This window comes from Nyctibius grandis, chromosome 12 (genome assembly GCF_013368605.1).
Source record: "Nyctibius grandis isolate bNycGra1 chromosome 12, bNycGra1.pri, whole genome shotgun sequence".
Lineage (NCBI taxonomy): Eukaryota > Metazoa > Chordata > Aves > Nyctibiiformes > Nyctibiidae > Nyctibius > Nyctibius grandis.
Window position 1 is genome coordinate 4487942 of NC_090669.1, and position 17873 is coordinate 4505814.

Below are 17873 nucleotides of genomic sequence, written 5' to 3' on the forward strand. Positions count from 1 at the left end.
TAAGCAAGCACTGGAACAGGGGCCTGGAAAGGTTATATAATCTTTTTGCTTGAAGACATCAACCTGATCTAACTTTGAAGTTACCTTGTCTGGGATCAGGTGGCTGGACTAGATGACATCACACCAGAAATCCCTTCCAACCTAAATTATTGTGTGATGAGGAGCACCTATTTCTAAAACAATATGAACAAAGCAGTGTTAAACACATCGTATGTTAGTGAGCAGATGCATGATGGACTGCACAAACAGCCTGCCACGAGAGGGAGGAAATGCCGGGTTTTGAACACGGCATAGCACAAGGCTTCTGGGTGGGCGGTAGCGGAGCTGAAAGCTCTCTCTCAGATGCTCTATCTCTGAAAGGGGTAATCTCCAAATGCCTGTTGAGCGTGAAGCCTGTGACACGTGAGCTAAAGAAATAGAGGACGTTTCTTGGTTGCTGCTCTGATGCCAGGAGGACCTGGTGCCAAGCTTTAGCTGTTGCATCCAGCACTGGGGAATGTGGATTTCGACTCTGCTATATTTTCCGAAGAAGGTAACCTGCTCCAAGGAGCCTTTAGATAAACAAGAAAAAGCTATAAATCTCATGTCAACTTCCACTTTTCAACTCTGTTCAGTCAGCATAGGAAAAAGCTGTGTGGGTTTTGTATTTTAAATGTTGTTTGAATAGGGGTGCCTAATATACCATGTTCTTAATTTTGTGTAATGCTTGCAATACTCCTTCAATTTTCAATAACTGATTTCTGAATGATGATATGCTTATGTGTCCTTTTTTACCTAAACCGTTTCAAAGGCAAATGAGTCTTACTGGCAAAGTAGAAAGAATATCTTGCATGAAACCTATAATGCACTTTTATATAGCAAATCTATAGAAAATTCTTGTAGCTACCAAGAATAGCATTTTTGTACAAATACACAGAATGGAGATTTGGTAATGTATAGATAAGTATAAGTTCTGTTAGCAGTTGAACCTCATGAAGAACATGTAGGTACTCTTCCTGATTAAAAATCTTCCTGAAAATCACATGGACTTCATATTGATGGAAGAATAGTCAATATTTGGACCAAAATTTACAATGTGTAGCAGTTTTTATAGCATCAGAACAGTGTTATTGTGTGAACAAGGCTTGGTACTTTCTCATTATGCATTTTGAACTGACAAATTACGTGGATTTCTGGAACAGCAGTTATACTGTACTATGCCACAGAGTACATAATAAGCTATAAAATCTTAATGTTCCCTTTAGAGTCACTTTGTCAGGATCTGGCAGAGTTCTAGAGATACAGGTTGCAGATTTGATCTATATTTTGGTTTTAGGAATTTGAAACCAAAAAACGCCTACGGAAACTAATTTGCTTTGTGATGGCAGCTTGCCAGAATTCTGATGCTTGGGCAATTTTTTGGCCTTTTCTTTTTAACGTCTTGCGTGCTGAGCTGCCACAAACAAATTTAACATTTCCTAGATTAGAGATACAAGGATTTTTTTCACTGTGGTAACAAACTCTGCACTTGTGGTAAAAAGGTAAGTCTGTATTTGTGCTTTGACATTTAAGCGAAGTCTCTATGGTTGCAACAAAGCAGAAAAGACACAACTTCTGATTGCTCTCTGTCCTTTACAGTTCTGTAGAAGTGCTGTTTCACTGAAGTTTTTGGGTCTTACAATGTATGTGTATTTCTGATGCATGTTTATGGAAGAAAAACTACTTCTCTAAGACTGAACTCCAATCTGAGGAAGGGTTTTGAAGATAACTGTGTTTCCTGTAACTTCTGTTCCTCAAAATCTTTCATTTGCATGCCATGACCAGAAGAAAACAAAGTGCTGTCTTTTAGATTGGAAAAATGTGGGCAGCACAAAAAAAAAAAACAAACACAAAGAGAGAGAAAGCACCCATGGTGTGTTTGAAAATGCTCTCGTTTTTAACAGCTGTGAGGGAGAGGCAGGTAAAGCCCACCATGGCACAAGTACTCAAATAAGCTTTCTTGTACTGAAGCAAAGTTCATTACCTCCTGTGAGAGCAATATTTCCACAGGCTGCATCCATTATGGTTAAACTTGGTTGTTAATGCTCAGTAATGCTCATCCTTGAGGCCTTTGTCTGTATTTCCTCACTATTTTGTAGCATTGTTTTTTGAAAGTGGTACCTGAACATTTCCAGAATATTAGAAGTATTTTGGAATTGGGCAAAACCCTGCCAAAAAGAATGAGTCTGTCAGGACTAGGGGCTGGAGGGGACATGGCTTGCATTGATCCTGGTGTGGAGAAGAGCACATGTTAAACAAGGGGCAGGAGCGTGGGGCCCAAATGGGGTGACTGGGAGGAAGAGCATTTCTTTCATATAATCTACTGTCTATAGCTTTGAAACCTGTTGTGGTCCATACAGTAGGGAGTACATCCACAGAGGGGAACCCTGGAGTAGTTGTTTGCTCAAGTCCGTACGTGCTATTCAACGAGTTCTAGTTTGCGTTCCAGGAAAGCAGTATCACCAGATCTGAGAAAGAGGAGACTGCGCATTAACAAAGCAGCCAGCTGACTCCCTGCATCAAACGCTCCTGGCCAGCCCTTCCACAGAGGTCAGCACTCTTAAGCTGGACACTAAGGCGGTTTCTAAGCAGGGGAACAGATAAACCTGATGATTCGTGGCTGGTCATAGCAAAAGGAATTTCAAGCAAAAATTGAAAGAGATTCGAAAGACTGTCTTGTTGACAAGGTGACTTTCAAAGGGATTAGTATCTTTTCTTAAAAACATACTTCATAGTATGATGCATGTGTTCTGCTCCTAGAAGTATGTTTAATATTTATGTATTACTAATTATGCTTAATTATTATTTAAGGAATAGGGAGAATCCATGCTTTTTCCAGCAATCGGCAGGGAAGTTTTTACGTGGGGTCCTGGTCACCTTGTGTTGTCTGTGCTGTTGCAACTAAGCTGCTGCCATGATCTGAGGTAGTTAATTCAGAGCTACAGTAGGATTATCTGCATGAGGTCTCAGCATAACTGGACTGTGAGGGAGATGAACCTTCTTAATTTCTCAGGATATGTTACTATCTTAAGGTGTGAGCTCTATTTTATTGCACTTTATATATTTGATTTGCCCAATCAAATTCGAGTCTTAATGTAATGGCTGTCAAGAAGTTTTTTAGTAAAGAATAAGATGGAAAATAAGGACGTCAAATGGGATGAAAGGAATGCCATTCCTAACTGAGATTTGCTGCGCTTAAATAGCAGCTGTTTACTGAACCTTCTGCACTGAGGTCTGGCATGCCTGCTGGAAAGGAGAAGAGGGGCCAGGCAGCTTGCCCATACTTCTGAAGATGGTAAATGATAGAAGCATGCAGAAAAACTTTCCTTTTTTACTGTGAAACTTTCCATTAAAATGTATCTATTTAAAGAACAAACCCCCCTTGTTGCATCCTTATACGGTAGATGTAGCCATCCTGCTTCATTAGAGCTCTGTCCTCCCTGACGTGGGAACACTCAGGGTAATGCACACTTTCTCAGCATTCATGTTTTATTGATAGTAACTTCCTAGCTGTTGATGAAGAGCTTGGAGAATGTAAACCAATGGTAGAAGCTAGCTAGTGTGAAGTAGTAAAGCGTTATTTCTGTAGCATGTGTCTGCAAAGACTCACTCTGTGCCTGTTGCAGCTCTCCAGGGACTGTCATTGTTTATTTTGGGCTGTGGGCTGATGGCTTTCTTAAGCTTGATGCCCAAAAATTGCTGTGCTTATCCTGTGTGCAGAGGTATGTTGGGGATGAAAAGCAGTTATGCTCTCAACGAGAGATGCAAAGGTAGATATGGAAAGAGACATTTTGGCTCTGAAGTGTAATGAGAAAGAAGTGAGTGCTGCATTTTGCACCTCCCTCCTTATCTCTTCCACACTGTGTGTGTATGTATGTTGCAAGTCTGTGATATTTTGTGTAACTGGAGTGGAGCAGAAAGTAAGAAGAAAGTTTTCTCTTTGTGCTCATTGTCTCTTGGAGTGTTACACATATTTCTTTGGGACAGACTTTTGGTCTGTGGGAGATTCCGCTGTGGTGCCTAACTCAGAACTGAAGAGATGTATTTCAGTTCCTGGAGCAGCATCGTGAGCCTGCCTCTGGGTTTGTCCCACGGGGACTAATGGCGCGCTTTGCTTTATGTACCTCAGGGCTGGGAGAGAGGAGCTTGGCAAGAGAAGTAGCAGGCTGTTGGGCCTGGCTTACTTTATATTCCCACCGTGTAGTACCACTCAATTTTCTGCATGAGGTTAATTAAAATAAATCAACTGTAAGCAAACTGCTGCAGTTTTAAATGCATATAAGATTCCAGTAGGATTCTCTTTATCTTTCCTTTTTGGAATGTACCCTCTCGCATAAATGGATTTTATTGAAAACAAGTAAGAGAAGGAAATCAAACACCATGTTGTAGTAGCACAACAGGGCTCATATTTTGAACATGGATTTCGCTGTAGCTAGGTAAGTGTAAGCCCGTGTGTCTGTGACCTCCCTCATTTTTTCCCAACTACATAATCTATAAATATTCAATTTGAGTAAAAGTAATAAGAGGTCAACTTGTTCAGCATTGACGCATCACAGTTGTTTCCAATGACAGTTCAAGTATTTTTTTGCTAAAGGCAGTATTACAAAAAAATATGATAGAAAATGAGCCTCCCAGTAAATTTTCTGCTGTATATAAATATAAAGCTGAATGAGAACATAGGCTGTTAAGCATCCTTGAAGGATGAGTCTATTTCTATAGTGCTTTCTTCTATGTAGGATTAGACCTCTGTACCTCACAAATCCTCTCTATGCCATTCCTTACATTATGTGTTTCTTATAGGAAACATTAAAGGTTATTAATTTTCTTTAGTTAGTGCCACAGCTCCCCTGGTATCGTATTTATATTGGATCTTCATTTGTACCTGCATACTGCTGTGTATATTCAGCTGTCCTAGAGCTACTTTGTGAGACCGCTTCAGGGCTGATTTTAAACCTGCTTCTCCATCTACGCCCCCTTTTGTATAAGCTTGTATGTTTTCCCACTGTTCAACAGTACTTCTTGGCAGGTAGTCCCACAATTTAATGCATTCACAAATCTTGTCAAACAGAAAAGGCCTGAGCCAGTTTCTCAAAAGAGGAACCTTAGGAATTTTTGTCAAAGTTAAAGGATGTTTTTAGAATAGCAGTTTCCCTGCCTGTGGCAGGGGGCTTGGAACTAGATGATCTTTAAGGTCCCTTCCAACCCAAACCATTCTATGATTCTATGATACCCATTTCCTCATGGAAATAAAGTGACCTTTCATGTTTGGCACATATTGTCCTTGCTAAGGTATGGAAATTGTTGGATTTCAATAACTTCCCTCTGAAAATACTCTGACATGCTGTATGTTTTAAGAATACAGTTTACTCAGAAGCAGCTGATTTTTGGAATTTCTCAAAAACAGTCTCAGTGTTCATTTCAGTGTGAAGTTTCACAAATAATGAGAACAAACCAGTTAATGTACTGAGAAAACTATCTTGTTAAACTGGTTTGGGAGCTGCTTTTTGGGAGGTGTGAGTCCAGGGTCTATCAGGCTCACCTTGCCAGCTCTGACTGAGGAGCTGGTTCCCTTCAGCAGTCAGCTGGTGGCAGCAGCAGAGTTTAAGGAGTGGTTATATGTGCAAAATCAATAGCCAGAGACCTTAAAATCTTCAAGAGAAGATAGCTGTTCTACAGTTTCCACTGCTACCTTCCCTTATGTTTACTATTCTCTCTCTCTCTTTCTTTCTTTCTTTCCTTCTGCAGAATTCACCCCAGCCTTACCAGAAGGAGAGGCATTTTGGCTCTGCCTACAACCTCCACAGACTGGAAATTTTGCTGTTGCATTGTCATCAGCGGATAATTGTGGTATCTCTTTGCTTTAGCAAACTGGAAAATGGAAATGAAGAGAAATACATCAAAGTTGCTGTGGCTGCTGCTGTTCTTCTCTGATATAGTGCCATTCAGCTATGAGAAATCAATAAGAGAGCGAGCTATCGAGCTAATGCAAGATGCACGTTTAATCGATGGGTACATAAAATGTGTTCAACTAAACCCTCTTTGTGAATCTTGACAAGTGAGGAAATGCTAAAGTGTGTTTGGATCAGTAGAGACACAGGCTGTTACTAGCACATAGCAGTTAGTTACTGTTGCAGTGATTTATCAAGAATGAATTTTGGTTCAGAGAGTACTTACTACAGGATCAGGTTTTTCTAAATGCATTTGTGATTTTCTGGTCAGGTTTTGCCACTCAATTATTATTTCCCTTTATATAATGTCCTTGTCTCCTTCACGTAATTTAATGGCATTTTTCATTAGCAATGACTTCTGTGCAGAGCTAGAAAGCAGGCACCATACCTTGAAAGGGTACCCTTACAACTTGAAGGAACGATGTTGAGTGTATTTTGACCTGGGAACACAAAGACTGATTTTTCTAGCACAGGCAGCGCTGATTATTCTACCACAAGTACTTGCTTCTAAGGAGCATGGTGGCTGATTTCAGTTCTTCCATTCTTTCAGAAATGACAGGGAGAAAAACAGATACAGAAACACAACAGCTATAAACATCGGAGAAGCAAAAAAAAATTTCTTGCTGTCTTGATTAAGAAATAAAGCTTGTTTGCAAAAGAAGGGAGACTTTCAAGCATATGTTATTGCAAGGATTATTGGCAATTAATGGTCTAAGGGACTACGAACAGTGGAAGAAATTACATTTGGGTTAGAAGGGGAACAACTTATTTCTATCACAAGCCCTGTTTGTTTTCAATTCTAGACACAATGACTTTGTACTGCGGCTGAGAATATTTTACCAAAATAGACTCAGTAGAGTCAACTTAAGAGAACTCAACAAGACCCACACAAACCTTGTGAAACTTCAGGCTGGTTATGTGGGAGCTCAGGTATGTACTGCCATGGTTGTGAATCTGAGAACATATTTTTACATTTGCCTCCTTCCCAGTCACAAGAGTAGTCCTGGCCTTGGTTTTGGCTCTTTCTGTTCAAAAAGAAAAAACAATGAAACTGAAAAGCCACAGAATTCAGGCCCTCTTAACCAAAACAGTGGCATTTGTTTTGTGGTAAATTAAAGTAAACTTACATCCACTTCCCTGTGTGTACTGTGGAGTAGCTGAGTGTGTCAGGAGGCTTTAATCATATCTGAAATGGATGCTTTTGCCTTGCATCGTAACTCTTCATTTGGGGGGGAGAAAACTATAGTGGGAACTCCCTTGTAAACTGTAGGAAAATATTTTGGTCTGTGCTCATGAACTTCACTGTTAGCAAATGAAAGTTTCCAAGTCGAAACACAAGTTATCTAGTTTACTTGTCAATGTCTCTTTCAGTTTTGGTCAGTGTATGTTCTTTGTAGCGCTCAGAACAAGGATGCTGTGCGTCTGACCTTAGAGCAAATTGACATTGTCAAGAGGATGTGTAACAGCTATGAAGAGCTTGAACTTGTGACAACTTCCCAAGGTGATGCTCTTTCTTGTAATAGAATTTTTTTTAATGGGATTGCAGGAGGTATGTGCAAAAGACAGCTGCAAGCAGGCAAGTTATCCTGGTTTAAAGAGTAACTTTAACTTCAGTTTTTCCACTGAACCACAATAACTGACTCTGTTATTGTGGGTCCTGGCCCACTGAAGTCATGAGAAAATTTGCCAAACAAACATGCACTAGTATAAGCCCCTATTCTATGAAAATGTCAGTATTATTGCTTGCAATTTACAATAACAATTGTTGCTCTGTAGCGCTGGCTTCTTATCTGTCATGAAATTACTTTGGAATTATCTTCCTTTGTTGTTTCCAGGTATTTCTGACAGTAAAAGGATCGCGTGTTTGATTGGAATAGAAGGTGGTCACTCCATAGACAGCAGTTTGGCAACACTGAGGATGTATTATGACCTGGGTGTTCGTTACATGACTTTAACACATTCCTGCAATACACCTTGGTAACTAATGTGCATGTTTTGGGGTGACCATCTAATGTAAAGTAGTGGCAGCTCCAAGATGGAGAAAATATGGATTCAGACACAGAGTTCACCTGTGAAAGTCTCTGAACCAAGTCAAGGATGACAGGTTTTGGCGTAAATCACTTGGTTTTGGCGTAAATCACTTGCCATGTGTTGAGTGGGAGACTGAAGGATCTGTTATGTAGTGCTTGTTACGCTGACAATTTGGGAACTTTTAAACCTTGTTAACAACACAAAGATTGTAAAATTGCTATCCCCTTTCCTTTATTAGGAAAGTTACATAGCACAAAACAGGCCAAAGAGAAAAAGTACTAGGAGGATAAATGCTATGTAAGAGCTCAGCAGTTAGCAGCCTTCAACGCTGTCCTCTCTGGACAGCTCTAAAGTGCAGGCCCCATATGCAGCTACAGAGATGGGTATTTAGTTCCTGTATCAGAATATTAGCACCTGCTCTTTGCTGGATTGACAAAGTTCCTTCTTATACTGACTCAGGTAAAGGGGAATTGTGTGCAGAGAGGGCTGAAAAGCAGGCTTTCTGGCTGACAGGTAACTGACATTTCAGTGTATCTTTGTTTTCTGATGAAGGTTTGTTTAATTAGAAAATTTCTGACAAGCATCTCTTTGCTTGTCTTGCATTGCTTCACAAACATACAAGAGTCCTGAACCTGAAGGCATAATGTCCAGGAAACAGTTATGAACATGAAAAGAACTGTGTGAACAAGACACGTGTTATGTAGGTCATTATCCCCACATTTGGCTATGTGATATGGTAATGATGTTTATTGTGTGTAGCATAAGAAGTTTCAGTTGCTGATATTGTAGTCTCCAGAATAATATATTTCTCCTTTCTCCCCTTTTTAAGGTCTGAATCGTCATCTAAAAGAATACACAACTTTTATCCTAGTGTTATTGGTCTGACTGCATTCGGCCAAGTAAGGATATCTTTTGAATGCTAATCTAAGCAATCTCTCATGCAACTAACAACTTCTGCCTTATCTTTTCAAAAGCAACTTGTCATTAAAAATTAATTGCAGGAAGTTCTTGATAGTTAGGAGGTGATCAGGTTTCAGTCAAATCAAATTCCCTGTGATGTTCCTTAGGGTAAAAGAAGTGCTAGATTTAATTATAACAATTGTTTTAATACAGATCAGACGTATGAATTAATATGTGGAAGTAGTGGGATGTGAATAAACAGTTCACACTAAGTTTTCTAAGTTTTAAGCATGTATTGGTTGTGCTAGTTAATTGTGAGTGAAAAAATTACTATTAAATTAATAGGTAAATAGAAACCCATACAGGCACAGCATGTTTATGACTAGCTGACAGCTGCAGAATTTCTTTATCTGTTTACATATATCAGCTAAACAGTTTCCTTTAAGGAAACTTAATACTGACACTGTTGTCTGTAAATCCATTTTAGGAAGTGGTAAAGGAGATGAATCGCCTGGGTATGATGATAGATTTATCTCATACCTCATATTCCACAGCAAAAGCTGCACTGAATATCTCAAGAGCACCAGTAATTTTCAGCCATTCCTCGGCATTTTCTATTTGTAATCACTCAAGAAATGTTCCTGATGATATCCTCCAGCAACTGGTGAGCAATATGATTTGTAGTATTGCTTTTTTGGGGGGTTGGTTGGTTGTTTTTGTTGTTTTTGGTTTTTTGTTTCAATGGCAACGTTTGGCTGGTCTGAGGCAAACTTGCACATTCAAGATGTGGTGTTTACTTTTCAGCTTCTCATCTCCGAATTGGGTTTATAAGCAGATGCCTGAGCAGCAAGTTACACATTTGCTTCTGAGACATTTTCTTTGGGTTGTGTTTTGTCTTTGGCTACAAAAATGAAGTGTTTGCAAATACTTCGAAATTCTTGTTGAGTTTGTTTTGACGTAGTCACTGGACTTCTTGCTGATTCAGGCTACATGAGAATATAATGCATCCAGGCTAAAGGACAGAGAGGCAAAGCCTTGTGTTGCCATCTGAGCTTTGACTTATAGTGTGTTGTTACGCTCACTGGTGGATGGATGTAGAAGGATCTGTATGAGATGCCCATGAAGTTTGCAGGACACATGGGTGTCCACTCATCACCTGTCTCTTCATGTCTTTCAGAAAAAAAACAAAGGAATTATCATGGTGACTTTCAATGCAGATGTACTGGCCTGTGGCAGAAAAGTTGTTAATATTTCTACCCTTGCAGGTTTGAAGTTAATATACTGTAGTTTTTGTGGGTGGCTTCTATGAATTCCCTGGTGTCTGCGTCATTTTTGAGATTGTGTAAATTATACTGCTTGCATATTCCCTTCTACACCTTGCCTCAGCTCTAGGTGTTTTTGGAGCTAATATTCATTAAACAATAACAAGAGGTACAAGGTGTATAGCATAGCATTAAGGACATGATGCTCCCAAATGGAGCCAAGAACCATTAATCCCAAAGTAGTTGTTACTTTCTGGAAAACATCTTAAACCTTTGTAATTAAGAGTGGAAAACATAGGTATGTAATGAAAAATCTGTTGGTATATGTGGGCTACTTGTTGGGAATTAATGTGCTGTTATGATCGTCTTTTTTCCTCATTTCCATCTCATCAGTGGAGCTATTATTTTGAAGATAGCTGTCTGATGTGCTTAATAACAGATAACACCTAGTTAAGCATCAGTAAATATCCAGAATATGTCAACTGCATTATTAAATTTTAACCTGTACTATCAAGATGTCTTTTGACTTTTTCAAAAAGGATTTGTTTAAGAATCCATGATTAAGGAGAACAGTCACCTAGTGCCAATATGTCTCAACTGTATTAGTTCTTCTTGCCAGATGCTTAGATATTGTTTTCTTTGGTATTTTCTTTCAGATCATTTTGACCACATAAAGAAGATTGCAGGTTCAGAATCGATAGGAATTGGTGGTGACTACGATGGAGTGGAACGGTTAGGAAAATTGTACATACATTGACATTGCTCCTTAAATTATGAAAGTTTTGATTCCTTTTGGGGAAAAAAGACGGCAGACTAAAAGAGTTGTAGCAAGTTGTCTTGTGATGAGTACTAAAACAAGTTTTGTGAAAGAGGGGCACAATGATTCCTTTTTAGAACTGTATGAAGCAGTGCTACAAATGTGGAAACAGTTCCTAATGCCCTGTGAACTCTGTAATTGTGTGTTCTAGGCAGTGGTTTGCACGTACAAAAACAGTGGTAGAGGGTGCTTTCCTCCAGAAGCCAAAGATGAATGACAGAAAAGCTGCCTCAGCCTTTAGATGGTAAACGGGTTAGCCCAGGAAGATGCTGCAGAACTCTTTCCTCCACCATTACTTTCTAGTGGGGAAAGCCCAGAGTGGTTGGGGGCTGTGAAACCACTCCTGCTTTGGGGCTTGGGGAGTGTTTGAGACAAGCAGAGCATGGTGAACAGCCTACAACATAACCTCTTCTGCTTACTCTTGGGCTAATGTTGTTACAGCACAGGAAATAAATGCAGATTGGTTGGCATTTGCTGGTGTAAGCCTAAACCTTTTTTTGCTTTTTATCTTCCTGTTGAATCTTCATCTCTCTTCCTGCCCTGACACACTTGGGTACAAGAGTCACAGTCAGACTCACATCTATGAAGTAGGACCACAAAAACAGTGCGTCAACTCCCATGAGAGTTAGCTAATTGTAGCTCTGAAACTATACTCTCCAAAATAAAAACACAGTTTGCAACAAAAGGCCACATTTTATTGCATGCGTTTTTGCAAAGACTATCGGTTTAATTGGTGGTGGAGTTGTTAAGGTCCTAAACCCTGGTAGAAAGTAATGGCACAGATTTCTTGAGATATGCTTATCACTACACCTCCACAGAAAAGAAAAATAACAGAAAATATTAGTTATCTCAAAAACAAAGTCAAAGACTCATAGAAATACAATGTAAAACAGCTGTTTAATGTGGGTTTTGCAGCATCTTTCTTATAATTCCTTTTTATTCTGACAAGAATTAGCACAAGACATAGGTTGACTTTGCTTATTGTGATTTCTTCAGTAGAGGATTCTGAATAGCTTCCTTTTCACTGCCTAAACTGCTGAATTCAAAACAGTAATATTATTCTAATTGTATTTTCTTTGGAAAACAGAGTACACAAAATTGCCTGCAACTCCTTAGCTCATCATGTGTTTTCAGGTTCCCTTTTGTTCTCAGTTACACAAGTGGATTGCACCAACTCCATCTGTGATGCAGCTGTTTCCTCCTTCTCTAAAGGCCAGATATGGAGAGTGGATTAATGCATACATGAGTTTGTTTTGTTTTTTTTAATTTGTTTTAATATCCTCCATGTTGTTTTTCTGCCTATACACAAGTGCATCTTCATTCCAGAATACACAGTTTTGTTCTGCTAATGGGATCCTCTGTGCAGAAAAATACTTTCATTTTGTCCCAGCCCTGCTACTGTTTATGTCAGTTGAATTCTTAATTATTTTTTTTAACTTTTCAGAGGAGGAATTGGGTCCAAAGTGAGCTCACTCCAAAAGTGAATATGTGCAAAAGACTAATTAAAAATCTTTTTCTACATTTTTTCATTGATGTGTGTTGAATGTTCTTGTGTGACTCTTGCCAACAGTTTCCCTGAGGGATTGGAAGATGTCTCTAAATACCCTTCTTTGATTGAGGAACTTCTTAGAAGAGGGTGGAATGAAATTGAACTGAAAGGGGTCTTAAGGGAGAACTTCCTCCGTGTCTTCAGGGAAGTGGAAAATGTAAGATTAAAAACTAAACTGAATCTTGATTCTTACTAAAGAGGGAGAGGGGAACTGTTGGTGCCTTGCTGCTGCTTTTCCCCCCCCCCTTCAATGAGAGAGCTATGAGGGAATGTAAGCACTTAATGCAGTAATTCCAAATGCTGGGAAAGAAACCAAGATGGCAAGAGAGTGTTAGCAGAATAAAGGAAAGTGAGAGAGAGCAGACAAAGCTCTTTGGAACTTTTTCTCTCTGTGGTAATCTGATAAGTACACATCACTGACTTCTAAATAGAATCACTTCATGTTTTGGAGAAACTGCGGACGTACCAGCGTCACAGTCTGGCTGTGTTCGCTGGTGCAGTAAGGAATGCTGACTCCTGCAAATCAGTTTAATTCTTGTCATGAGATTGGGCTGCTATCCAAAAGGCTCCTGCCATGACCAGATCACTAACAAGGCATAAACATAACAACTGGATCACAATGAGCTTTAAGTGTAAATGGTAGAAGCTAATCCAGAAGGATGAGGGAAGGAGAGAGACTATGAGAGTAAGAACCCCTTAAATGGTAACTTTTTCAAAAGTTTCTCTTGAAACTTGCAAACTGCTTGCCTCCTACTGTTTTTATTTACAGGGACAAGTAAATAGATACTATACACAAAGCCTTATAGACAACAAATATTTCACAGTGATCTTTTTTCCAGTTGCCTTTTTGGGGTATGTTAGATGAACAGAAATCAGGGAATTTTATGCTGTTCCAGTTAATCTGCCAAAATATCTACCTAATGCCAAGTTGCACGTGTGGCAGACTGACATTATGAAGAGGTTGAAATTCATCACACCTAACCGATCTGTGAGATTTAGTAATTTTTTTCCTCCTAAATTAGACACGTTTGAAGCTCTGTCTTGAGACTGTGAGCTGACTTTGGGGAAGAAAGCTCATGAGTTTGTTTGCTTAAGGTTTTACTGCTAAGGCATCTGTATGTGGAGGGAGTCAAGACAAAGAACAGCCAGACTTGTGACTCTTGCCTGTAATGTATCTGTACTGAATTCTGGGAAGTGTTTCATAAGAACACAAACATCAGGATAATTATGTTGATTTTCTCACATTCAGATGTGTTTTTGCAATACAGTTTGAGTTGGTTCACTTCAAATAGCATTGAATTTGCTACCTGCATAAAGCTTTTTGCTGTTGTGCCAGTCTGGCTTTCAGGGGCAACCTTTTCAATTTTTCTAGGTGCGGAACATTAGTGGACTAATGGATGTAGGTGAAAGTGAAATTCCGCAAGAAGTAGTGCAAAATTCCTGTCGCCTAGACCTACGTAATCATCGGCTTCAGGCAGCCAGGTCCTTTGGATTTCCTTCTGTGGCACAAACTTTTAGTCTGACACTTGTAATTGTATCATATTTAATACTGTATTTATGAATCATAAGATCTATGGAGGCTAGAGAGAAATATATGGAGTAATCTGCAATGCAGCTAGCTATCTTTTTTGGATTTTGTTAATGTAAAGCTATGCTAAATTTTTTCATATAATTTCTATAAATTCATCTGCATACTTGAAAGTTAATGTAGATTTTAAATGTTGTAGCAAAAGCATTTAGAATTTGAAGTGATAAATTCTGTGTCATCTTGGCTAAACCAGGACCAACATTGTTAATGGAAAGTATTCACATCTAATGAATAAATTCTCTAATACATGACACATGGTTTTGGTACCAGTATTGTGGTACTTGGTATAAATACTGGAGACCAGAATCAGCAGTTCCACATAGGAACCAGAGAATATGATTAAGACAGCTGTGCTGAGATGTTTTCAGACATTACTTCTTGTTAAATCATACAACTTTCACTGTCAGTCGATGGCTTAGTCAGAGAAAACCACTCCCCTGGTATATGTAGAAGAGTGTTTTTTTGTTTTGTTTTGTTTTTTTTTTTAAGATGACAAGATGGATGAGATGGCTATTTCAATCAGGATTTCATGCCTACCACTAGCTTTAGGGATCCATCCTGCAGTTCTAAACTTGTATTTTTGAACACTGACCAGGAGAGTGGGCAACTGGAGAGTTATCAAAGGGTGGAGGTAGGTGTCTTGCATTTTAGGTACAGGTGACCAGGCAATGTTGTATAATTTGGGGACTGCTGGTAGCATAACCATGAAGCTGGGAGCAAGAATAAGCCAGGACAAAGCAGGAATTCTGGCTACTCAGAGAGTGAGATCTTGATCTGATATTTTTATTAAGTATAAAATGAGTATTTAAATAAAAATTTTGTTGGAATGTTACACAGCTTTGTGAAAATCTTTCTCACATTTAAACAATGATCCTTATCAATAACAGGTTTTATTATTTTATTTTTATTCTAGCTGGCTAAAATCAGACCATTGTCAAAGGATTCATAGGCATGAGATTAGGAAGAAATCTTTTTATTATAAATCTTCTGCTGTTTCAGCCTTTGGAACACGTTTTCAAATACACAAGGTATGTGAGGTCAGAAGCTACTGTTATACAGAAGAGCATATATTGCGATAGGCTTATTCTTGGTAGGCTAGTATGGCTCAAACCTGGAATTTTAATCAAATATCCTGAGGTTCATGATGAAATTGTAAGATGGCAGCTCTACATCTTTGTAGGGTCATTTCCCAGTGCTTGCTGGTAAATGCCTTCTATGATACTTGCTGTTAATTGTGATTTTTATCCCATGATATATGCTTTTATTTACTGATATGACATATGCAGAATTTAGCCTACGTATGAAATAAAAATCCTGTAATTGATCTAAGGACAGCATTTGTAAACACACAAAGTATTTAACAACTGAAAGACAAGGCTAAGCATGATCAGAATAGAAACAGCAGGTCAGTTGTTTTCTAGAGTCACTTGAGACTGTTCCTGCCATCCGTTTCTGCATTCCACGTACAAGCAGGGCTTCTGGAAGCAGACTGTTCTCTTATTGCTTCAAAATGAAGCTTCATTAACTCTTCTGATAAGGTGGTCTCCTTCATAAGTATATTCTGAATATACTGCTGCCACTTACTGAATTCTTTACAAATCATGTTGAATCATCTAGTTGCATACAAGCCAAGTTTTAAAGAACAGTTTCTCAATAAATACTGATCCTGGTTGTGCATCTACAATGGGGAATTACTGCACTGATTGGGAAGTCTTGACTTCCTGATACTGCTTGACTGGCATCAGAACTTGTTTTACTGGTAAAATGATTAATGCAATAGGGCAAATATTTATGTCCCATCAGTACTTCTGCTAATAGCTTCATAAGCCCTTGGAAAATGCCATCCGTGGTCTGTTTTCACAGAATTAGTACTGTGACAGTAACTTCATTACATATTTGAAATGTAAGATGCTTCCTTATTCCTTCCAGCCTCTTTCTTTCTACTGTGTTGTCACTTCCCTGCCTGCTAATTTCTACTTTTTTTTTTCTATACTACAGCATGGATTAAAAATATATTCCTTTTCTTAAAGATATGGATAATACTTTTAAATTACTGATGCCACCATACTATAGATATTTGTAGTTTATTTCCTTGGTTTATCTATAGCGTATTGCACTTGTTTGACTGCTTTGTGCAATGGATAATTTGTAACCTTGTGGCAAAACATATACATGAAATTTCAATAAAATATTGTTTAAAATTGTGTATAGGTACTGGTGTAAATGTTCAGAACTCCATGAAACCCTGAAAGAACCATGCAGCTCTGCTGCAGAAGGAAGGCCCAGGGTATCATGAGGGCTCTAGGTCCACTCTTCACAGGAAAGGTAGCCTCCTGCATGGCAGGCAGGAGAAAATGATATAGGTTTAACCCTAGAGCATCCTGGATGTAGGCAGCCAGCCTCATCTTCATTCAGATACCAGCTAACCTATAGAGAAGTCTGAGCAAGTGTCTATGGAAAGGGAACATGGATGACTCAGTCCATAATGACAGTGTTACCTGCAGCAAATCACTTGTTAAAGCTAGTCAAGTCATAGAGAACAAGGCTTATGGGGAACTAGACAGGTTGCCTGCACCAAGGTTAGGATAACCTCTACTTCACAGCATTTCTCACAGATGTGTGATGATCTAGAAGTCTCTTTTCCATTACTAGTTACAATGTCAATTCAGAACGCTTCAAATAAGCTGCTTGTGTGAAACCAACATGAGTCCACAGTCATCAAACAAGAAATGGTCTTGTGCATTGTGCAATGATTATACACATGGTACCTAGCTTATCTGATAGATGCAGTTAGTTTATTTTTCTTAAACGACCAAATTCATACAACTTGAAACATGGTAGAAAGGCATCTCATTAGAATTCAATTTCAAAAGTAAAATCATGTAAGATATGACTGTAAAGAAATACTGTCAGAAAAACTACAGTGACCCTTCAGTCTTTCCAGTCTACTGACAGCAGCTTGTAGTAGTAGTCACAACACTGCATTTCTAACAGCTCAAGCATAAAAAGATTGCACTCTGATTTCTGCCTCCCAACGGAGAGGATGATTCATCCTGAAATTGAATGCCTTTGCCCTGCCCCAATTAATAAGAGCAATTTGCATTGGTAATTTGAAATGCATGCTAGCTCAGCTGACAGATTCTATTATGGCTAGTGCCATCAGTGAAGTATCAGAGATAATTGAAATACCAACTTTGTAATAAGCTTTGTTGGCTGCCAAATGGAAGAATGCAAGTCATTATTTACAGCTTCTAAATAATGAGTTGTTCTAACATGAATTCTGAAAATAGTTATTACTATTTCTGTAATCTCAAAATCCATGTACTATGAAGTACTTTAGGCTGATTTTGTAAATAAGACCCAAACTTAAAGGCATCTTTAGCAATCCAAGGCTCATGCTTTCACGTGTGTGATATGAACAGCCAAAAACTACAGACATAATATTGATGCAGACTATTGATTTGATTCTAAAAGGTTGACGCCAGCGCCCTTCTCCCAGTACTATCCTTTTCCAGACTAATTGGCTGTAGCATCCACAGAAATAAACAACTTCAATTCTCAGTTGTCTCATCTGGGTAAGTGGTGATGCTAGAAACCAAACCTAAAAAGTCTGTTGCTGGTCTAATATATACAGCTGATCTGTTACATAAAATCTGAGTGGTTCAGTTCATGTACCTAACTTCTACGCAGTAGGTGATTTGTTTGGGCCATGGAAGGACTTTTGCATGTTTTACATTGGACATGGACTACTGAACTCTGC

General features: G+C 38.8%; 1 protein-coding gene across 6 annotated transcripts in view; it reads left to right on the forward strand.

Moving 5' to 3' along the window:
* The first annotated feature begins 416 nt into the window (after nt 1-416).
* LOC137669530 (dipeptidase 2-like) overlaps nt 417-17873 on the forward strand; it is a 46407-nt gene continuing 28950 nt past the window's right edge. Inside the window, exons 1-13 of one of the 6 annotated variants that reach the window (XR_011049108.1) lie at nt 417-532; nt 5764-6027; nt 6770-6896; nt 7338-7467; nt 7802-7943; nt 8827-8896; nt 9385-9561; nt 10075-10162; nt 10816-10891; nt 12547-12682; nt 13898-14007; nt 14603-15141; nt 17588-17648. Coding sequence is in view for 3 of the 6 variants with exons in the window: in XM_068411647.1 (XP_068267748.1) it covers nt 5894-6027; nt 6770-6896; nt 7338-7467; nt 7802-7943; nt 8827-8896; nt 9385-9561; nt 10075-10162; nt 10816-10891; nt 12547-12682; nt 13898-14086 (1269 nt within the window). In the remaining 3 variants the exon portion in view is untranslated. Of the gene's footprint in view, nt 533-5763; nt 6028-6769; nt 6897-7337; nt 7468-7801; nt 7944-8826; nt 8897-9384; nt 9562-10074; nt 10163-10815; nt 10892-12546; nt 12683-13897; nt 14101-14602; nt 16267-17587; nt 17649-17873 lie in introns of those variants that run through there. The other 5 variants (XR_011049106.1, XR_011049109.1, XM_068411648.1 and 2 more) reach the window with 5 other exon arrangements.